Source organism: Trichechus manatus, unplaced genomic scaffold (genome assembly GCF_000243295.1).
Source record: "Trichechus manatus latirostris isolate Lorelei unplaced genomic scaffold, TriManLat1.0 scaffold00019, whole genome shotgun sequence".
In the NCBI taxonomy this organism is placed as follows: Eukaryota; Metazoa; Chordata; class Mammalia; order Sirenia; family Trichechidae; genus Trichechus; species Trichechus manatus.
This window is the reverse complement of record NW_004443955.1, coordinates 15,129,764-15,138,530: the sequence shown is the minus strand read 5'-3', so window position 1 is coordinate 15,138,530 and position 8,767 is coordinate 15,129,764. Positions and strand designations below refer to the sequence as shown.

The window sequence follows — 8,767 nt, the reverse complement described above, 5'->3', positions numbered from 1 at the left end:
ACTATCTGTTCTGTAAGCCTTCACCTGAAGTACAATAAAATATTTAAAAAAAAAAAAAAAAAGAAAGAAAACTGAGGACAGTGTAAGAAAATGAGGAAAGAATGTGTCAGCTAAGCCAGGCAGGCAGGGTGCTTGTAAAAGTTTACAGCAGGTCTCCACAGTTTCAAGGAAGTGTTTCTTCACAAATCCCAAGATCCATGACTGTCATGGTGCCTCCATAATGAAATGTCCCTGCACTGCTCCTTCCACAGTGGTTACGCGAGGCACAGTTCATTCACAAGATGGCCACTACCAGGTCATGAAAAATAATATTTACAAAGGATTGTATCGACATGGAAACATACTTATTATAGAGAACACTGTCTTCAGAGTATTGTCTCACCTATGTTAAAAAAAAGTATGCACAGAAATAAAAATCAAAAGGAAATACATAGTATCTACAGTGGTTAGCTATGGGTGATTTGATTTTCTCTGTCCGGTGCTATAGTTTCCAAATACTATACAATGAGCACATACTACGGTGCTTTAAATGTGACGGGACAATTTCAAGACTGGAAAAACAGTTAATTATGAAAAGAAAGGACTTTTAGAAGTACCAGAGTAATATCACATGATTTATCCTAACACTACATCTTAATCTTTCTTTTTGGTGGCAAAAAAACTTCTCTGGATTCAAAAAGAAAAGTTAAACCTGTTAAAAGCAACAAGAAGGTCCAACACCACTCCACATTGGATTAATTCAACCTTCGCAGCACATTAATCACTAAAACGGCAAGAAGCCAAATGATTGTTTTCATAAAACTTCTAATTTCTAGAAGGGGTTGAAGACAATAGACATAAAATCATTTCAGCATTTCTATCACATTGAAACAACTTAATTTTAGTAACTGTCATATTTTTAAATGTTTTTGTTAATAACACTAAAAGTATTCATTCACTGAACATACTACGTATTTGTTTAAAAATAATGTAATCCATAAATGTGTGTGAAATAAAAGCAGACAACTAGAGATTTCATCTTAAAGTACTTCAGGGCAAACTCTTATATTTCACCACACTTCTCAAATTACCTGGCATTCCCCACCCCTCATCCAACCCCGCAGCCTACCAGCCCTATAGGGCCAGTCAGGAGACGCCCCACGCCTAAACATCACCAAGAGTGGTCTTTCTTTTCTGGTTTAGCTGCCACTAGGGGGCGCCAGAAGCATGTGAGGACGGCAACCTCTCCCTAGATTAACAAAGTGGAAGTCACCCATGGGAACTGGATTCTTCTGGGAATAACGAGGAGCTAGTGCCTCCAAAATCACAAGGCAGCCACGCTACAAACTGTACAAGCCATTGTTCTAATTAATTCTGGAGCGACTTCAGTACAGTGAAATAAAACCCTACCTTCCTCAGCCACCTTTGCCCGCCAGATAGCAATGATTTCTAGTACAAGTAAAATTTTAAATACATAAAAGAAAATCTTGTCTCTTTCAACAGATCAGCTTCAAATCTGAAGGAAAGGTGAATGATTTAGACACAGCCCAAGATTCACATGTTCTTTTTACTTACTGCAAAAAAAAGTCATAAAAGCAACAAAGTAACACAATTTTAAAATTTCAATCCTACCTCCCTAGCAAATAAATGTTTTCATCTCTCTGTTCCCTTTCAGTCCCTATTCAAATAAAATACAATTTTATCAGTGCCAAATATTGCTATTGATATAACTTCATTCCAAATCACAAAATTTTAAAACTGAATCAAGCTTTAGAGACCAGAGACCAATTCCCCCCCATTTTATAAATGCAGGAACTGAGACCCAGCCAGGTATTACTTGTATACAGGATCTCATTTCATCCTCATAACAACCCTGTGAGCTAAGTGTTGTTATTGTCCTGATTTCAGAGACAAAAATACCAAGACCCAGAGAGGTTAAGAAATTTGCTCAAAGTCACACAGGTAGTCGCTGTAGTACCCAGGCTGTCTGGCTTACTGCCTTGCTCAGGCACACAGGGGTGGTTAGCGGCAGAGACGGGCTCACAGTCAGGACTCCAGAATCCCAGTCCAGGAATCCTTTTGCTTTTCAAGGTAAGATTATTCTAGTATTCATGCCAGAAGGTTGTTGTCGTTTTTGTTTTGTTTTGAATCTATAGTGTTCTTTCACTAACATTCTACTCTCTAAAAAGAAAATTAGATTTTACAGAGCTCTCCACCAGCAAGGAAGATGACGCATACCTGCTCCCCAGTGGGAAGAGAGAAAACCTCTGGTGAGGGACCAGCTCCTTCCCCGAGCGTGGCGTAGTAAGCCAGGGCTGCCTCCCTCAGCCCTTCTGGGTCATCTTCCAGAATATCTACTGGGTAGATGCCCGCTATAGGGATAAAAGGTAAGAAATGAGATTAGTTTTACTTTCTTTGGTTAAACGGAAAGTCAATTATTTCTTGAAGATTAAAAAACAAAACACCGAAACTGAACACTTGTCTCACACACGGACACTGCAGGAAGCAAAGACTCCTCACCACATGAACCAAGCAGCGCCTCCTACTGGTCAGATTTGGCCCCCAGGCTGTCCCTATAGGCCTCCCCTGCTCCTTTCTGGGCCGTTCCGATAGATCCAAGCCTGATGCTAGCTCCTTACCCAGACACCACTTCAAAAGTGTTACGCAGACGGACTCAGCCTGCATCACCTCTCTCCAATCGTCCCTAACTCAGTTCAGGACCTCAGCATCTCATAACAGCCTCCCGCCTCTCGCCCTGGCATCCATCCTCCACCCCTGCTGCCATCAATTAAAATAACAACAGCAGGAAGGTTCCCTGGGCTCCAAATGCCAGCAGGACGCTAAGTGCTTCACACCTCCCCTTACCTCACTGAATTCATCCTTAACTCCATTTTACAGAGGCAGCCAGAAGATAAAAGGAGCCCCAGTAAAGCAAGGGTTAAGTGCTCGGCTGCTAACCAAAAGGCTGGCAGTTTGAAACTACTCAGTGGCTTTATGGGAGAAAGACCTGGTGATCTGCTCCTGTAACAATTACAACCTAGAAAACCCTATGGGGCAGTTCTCCTCTGTCATATGGAGTCCCTACGAGTCGACTCTACCAGGCCTCGAAGGCGTTTACAGTGTCGTGTCTTCCCCTGCAGCACCCAACGTGCTCCTAGACTCCGCTTCGGGCTCCTCTTCCCTCAGCCTCACCATCTTCAAGGCCCTTCTCAAAGGCCAGCATTCCTGGGGAGCCTCCCTTGAGCCCCAAAAGACAAAGGCTCTCGGGGTGGGGGGGTCATTGAGTTCTGGATTCAAATCCCAGCCAGGCCTAGGATCGGAATTAATACACCTTCCCCATCTCCCCTGCCCTGTGGGGCTAATTCACACACCTCAACTCTTGTGGGGGAGGGGGCCAGCCATGTCACCCTCCACCTCCCATTCACACACAAAGAGAGAGCCTCAGGGTATGTTCAGTACACAGCTTCTCTCCTGTCCACACTCCCACCCCACAGACTCATCCTTCTGTCTTCTCCATACTAAGCACTTTGTAGATTTGGGAGTGATTCAACTGAGCTCTCCATTGAAACCGCATGGTTTCTTCTAGTTGGCCAAGCGGTTTCCCACAGGTATGAAAAAGGTCCTGTGGGTTGCACAACTTGGAGAATGTAATCAATGTCACTGAATTGTATGTGTAGAAATTGTTGAACTGGTATATATTCTCAACACCAAAAAATAAAGTAAATCATTTTTAAAAAAAAAAAAAGGTCCTGTGCATGATGTTCATATAAAATAAGAAAAACCAGGAAGGAGAACTCACTCACGCTGCAGCCTTGGCTGGAAATTAGCTTCAACAGCTACCTTTGCCAACATCCCCAGGAACACCGTCTTAAAGGGAAAGGTAGAGATCTGACTTCCATGTTGACTCTCTGTTGTTTTTTGGGAAAGATGTTTGCCAGAACTGGGCCGCTAATCTGCTCCAGTGACTTTGCAGAGTCCCAGGAGAAGCTGAACTTTGCCCCTCTCAATTCCCCTTGACCCAAGCGGACTGGGAGGACACTGGACTTCGGAGCTTGGAAGCAGGGTGTTTCAGGGACCCAAAGCCTCGCCCAAGGCCACCAGGTCAGGAGGGTTGGCCCTCCCGGGGCCCAGGGCCGCTCCTGCCTGGTTCCCGCAGGCTGCCGAGGGTTGCCTGGCATGGGTTCTGGTCGCGTGTGGTTAGGAGAAATGCAATGAATGTGTTTTGTTCCCTCCATACCATGAAATCTTCCCCTCTAGATTAAGCCCCCAGGGGTGGCAGACCCTTAAAGAATTCCGAAGACAGTATTCCCAGGACACCCGAGCCCTGCCGGCCCATGCTGCAGGGGCGGGCACGCAGGGTCCTCAAAGTACTGAGGCCATCAGAACCAGAGCGCGGTGGCCGCGACTGCAGGAGACGGCCCAGCCGGAGCGGCACAGCTTCATCCTCCTCGACGGAGACCACGGCAAACGCCCGGGAGAGGGGGACGGTGACGAGTGTTAACTGTCACAGAATAACGTGGCACACGCACTCCCTTGTACAGACCTATGCCCTCGGGAAGGAGGGTCCCCGCAGCAGGCAGGGGCCGCACCTGAACCCAGGCCATTCTCCAGCCTTTTTTGTTTTCATTATTTTTCTTCCCTCTGCGGGGAATTCCCCATGGGAAAAGTTCCGCAGCCTTCTTCCTCCACAGAAGTTTGCGTTGGCCTTCTGGGAAATTGGGTGAGAGTGAAAACAGGAGCTGCCTAAGGCGGGAGAGGGGAAGGGGCATCCATCGCCCACCTGGCCCAGGAAGGAGGACCCCTACACAACCCCAGAGAAAAGAGCCCCTCGGCAACCTCAAAGTCCCCCTCCCCAACCCAGGAGGAAGGAAGATTACTCCTCCCATTAGAAGGAAAAGACCTCCGTCCCAAAAGAAGGAAGCCCACAGAGTTCCCGCCGCCTCTTCCCTTCCAAACCTTCCCTCCTACCCACTCCCTGCCGCCAGCCGCATGGGGCAGTGCCCAGGCCCTTGGGGAAGTAAACAAGTCTCTGGCGCTTTACGCACGCACGCGCTTTACGCGCCACACTAGCTGGCGATGGAAGGCAGACCGAGGCACGGGTTTCCAGATGTGAAACGCTAACAGGCTTTAATGGCTTGAACTGAACAGGAAATATTTTCCCAAAGCCAAAAGAATGTAATCTTTTCGGTACAATATAAAATACTTTTATGAAACAGGCACACAGTTGAAATTATAATTCACTGCAGACTGTAGAGAAATTGAAATCCCCAAGCTAACTACGAGTTTAAGAACTGCCTTTAAGCATATATTTGTATTGTCACTCTAAAAACAACAATTGGTAAATTTTAAAGCACTCTTCTCGGGAAAATGCTTATATCATTCAAGATCTTTGTATCAAAGCTGAGGTCTCAGGACTGCATATGGCCCTATGCCCACTGGCTGGGCACCACTGTCTGGCAAGACCTAATGCTTGAGGTCTTTGCTATGTAAACAGCAATGCCAAATAATGAAGATTTTGAAAGGGGTCAGTGCTTTGCACTTAAATCACTGATTCAGTATCACTTGCAGAATATTCTCGCCAAATACATCACCATAAACATTAGGAAAATGCTTTCATTTTAGCAAAGTTCAATTTTTTTTCTCATATGGGACTATTATTATTAGAAACATTAACGAAGATATTCAAAATTTTACTAGTCCTGCTCTTAAGAACGGACTTTCCTGAAAGCTTCTTCCTGGCAGTAACTACGCTGGATTATGTCACTGGAGAGGTTGGCTGTAATCACTGGATTTTTTAATAATGTGTATGCTCATTAAATTACAGTAAGAACAATTCTTACCCAGGGTAATATATTTAAAAGAATTTAAGAAAACTAGAAAGTAGTATTCCACTTTTGTTTTTAAGAAATGGTCAACAGTAGATAGCCCCTGTGCAATCTTAGTTTTTTGGTTTTTGTTTTGCTTTTTATTTTCACATAAGTTTTTCTTTTCCTTCTTCTTCATAAATCCATTTTCCTCTAAAAGGAACTTGTTGTAGAAGGAATCCTTATCATAGAAGAAATCTGGAGGGGGGTTCAGTGTCTAATTCCAAGCTCAGCAGGGAGCACAGAGATTCCCTTCCAACCAGAAACAAATCTCCCTCATCCCTTTTCCAAGGACCTCGGATAAGACAGGGAAGCAGGATGATGGAAGCTTCTGTGGGATTCTGAACCCAGATGTTCGGCATACCCACAGGGGTGGGGTGGTGTCTAAAGCAAGGGGCTTCCAAATGCCATCTCGGTTGCTAAGAATTCAGGAGCAGGAGTTAACGAAGGCCTGAATCCTAGTGAGGCGTTGGCATCACCGCACTGTCCAAGCCGCGGAACTGGATGTCTTGAAGCTGCATGCTTTACGAAAACTCAGTCTTCACAAACGCAAACTTCCTCCAGAGCCTCCAAAACATTCAGCCCAGGATGCCTTAAAACTGAGAATTATTTTTAACTGAAAGTATGATTATGTTTAAGAAAATATATAGTGCTGTGGTATCCAGTGAGGTATACTGGTCATCGTGTGAGAAGTGCCCAGCACTGATTCACTGTCAGAAAATCTAAGGTTTGTGCACGTATCACTCCAAAGTTCCTTGTATCATACCAGTCGTTATGGATTGAATTGTGTCCCCCCAGAAATATATGTTGAGGTCCTAGTCCTTATGCCTGTGAATGTGACCCTGTTTGGAAATAGGGGCTTCCTTTTGTTATGTTAATGAGGTCATACCAGAATAGGGTGGGTCCTAATCTAATCCCTTTTGAGCAGTGTCTTATATAAAGAGCAGAACAGACACGGAGACATACACACAGGGGAAACAGAGCATGTGAAGACAGCCACGCATGGCAGTCGCGTCTACAAGCCCAGGAACGCCAAGGATCGCTGGCAGTGAAGCTAAGGCATCCCTGAGGCAGGGGTGCAACTGGTTAAGCACATGACTACTAGCCAAAAGGCTGGCGGTTAGAACCTGCCCAGAGGCACCTCAGAAGACAGGCCTGGCAGTCTGCTTCTGAAAGGTCACAGCCTTGAAAACTCTATAGGGCACAGTCCTACTCCACACACATGGGGCCACCAGGAGTCAGACTCCACCTGAAGGCAACTAACAACAACTAGAAGATGAAATTGACAAAGAAAGACCTCCCTGAATTTGGGCTTCTAGCCTCCTGAACCAAAAGAAAATAAAATTCCTATTCTTTAAAGCTCCTCCCTGGTGGCATTTTTTGTTGCAGCAGCACTGGGTAACTGAGACACCAGCGTTCCCCAAATGTGTCCTGTGGAACAGTCGTTCCACAGATGCGCTGAGAGAGGGAGTTTCTGAGTTTAGAAAAGGGTGGCATGCTATCTCTTCCTGGGTAGCTCAAGCAGTTAAGCACTTGGCTGCTAACTGAAAAGTTGGAGGTTCAAGTCCATGCAGAGGTGCTTGAAAAGAAAGCCCTGGCGATCTACTTCTGAAAAATCAGCCATGGAAAACCCTATCGAACACAGTTCTTCTATGACACGCAAGGGGTCGCCATGAGTCAGAGTTGACTCAATGGCAACTGGGGGCATGCGATCTATGGCCCTCCACCATCACTGCCTGAAGTTCTACACGCCTATCAGCAATTCAGGCATCTAGAACTCCTGCACAGTGGAACGTGCTCCACCCAGTCCCAGATATATTTAACTAGGGATCCCTTGTCCCAGGACACTAATTGACAGCTGACAAAACACACTTTGGGGAATAGTGCATTGAAATAATGCCGGGGCAGGCACACTGATGACCATCAGACAGACAGAAAACAGGCAAGTGTCTGGAGCCCAAGGTCAGAGCAGAGGATGCCCCCACCAGGGAAGGCAGCCCCCCACTACATAGAGGAGTAGAGAACAGAAGGAGAAGCAAATAAACACTTAGTTTTGTTGTTTTCTGAAGAGAATCTTATTGCCAAAATATTCTTAGCAAAGAATTAAAAGAAAAAAAAAGTTGGAAGACAGCACGTAGAATATGTGAGAATTTTTTAAGCAGATGAGCAAAATTGTCAGGGTACAGAGGGAAACACCGTGGAAGGTCTGCAGGTGGCTGCAGTGGAGTTTTTATTACCCAGTAATTGACAGGGAGCCCGTTGCTCCCTTATCTCATATTTCATAGTAGCCAACTCACAACTTGTCATTGCCTTGGCTGAAAATAAATCATTTGTCCCAAATCTAAGATGTTAAAATAGGCAAATGATTTTCTGTGCCACCCACACAAAAGTTTATGTAAACCTAATTGCTTTTAATATGAAAGACTCCTAGTCTGAGCGTTGGTGCCTCTTACTGTTAGGTAAATGATACAAGGGGAAAACTACTTTTTTTGCCCTGAATCATACAAAAGGATAAGAGGTAGGACTAAAACATACTGCTCCTTTTGCTTTCAAAGAGGTGTCACATGTGGGGACAAATGTGGAGCCCTATTTGGGGCAGGTCCCTCTGTGGCACAGGTAGTTAACTCATTCAGCTGCTAACCAAAAGTTTGGAGGTTTGCGCAAAGCTAAGAAGTTTCCTGAATATAATCAAACACTTTGAGAGACAGAGTTGCAGAGGTAGGGGTCTGGGGACCATGCTTTTAGGGGACATCTAGGTCAATTGGCATAACAAAGCTTATTAAGAAAATGTTTTGCATCCTGCTTTGGGGAGTGGCATCTTGGGTCTTAAAAGCTTGCAAGCAGCCATCTAAGATGTATCAATTTGTCCCAACCACCTGGAGTAAAGGAGAATGAAGAACACCTAAGACACAAGGAAAGTAGTA

The 8,767-nt window shown here is 45.1% G+C and overlaps 1 protein-coding gene across 1 annotated transcript in view; it reads right to left on the bottom strand.

Moving 5' to 3' along the window:
- LOC101342822 (Protein FAM169B) overlaps positions 1-6,364 on the bottom strand; it is a 90,601-nt gene extending 84,237 nt beyond the window's left edge. Inside the window, exons 1-3 of the mRNA XM_023727810.1 lie at positions 6,323-6,364; positions 4,297-4,480; positions 2,218-2,351 (exon numbers count right to left, since the gene is read on the bottom strand). Of these exons, the coding sequence (XP_023583578.1) occupies positions 2,218-2,351; positions 4,297-4,480; positions 6,323-6,364 (360 nt within the window). The remainder of the gene's footprint in view (positions 1-2,217; positions 2,352-4,296; positions 4,481-6,322) is intronic.
- Positions 6,365-8,767: the final 2,403 nt, after the last annotated feature.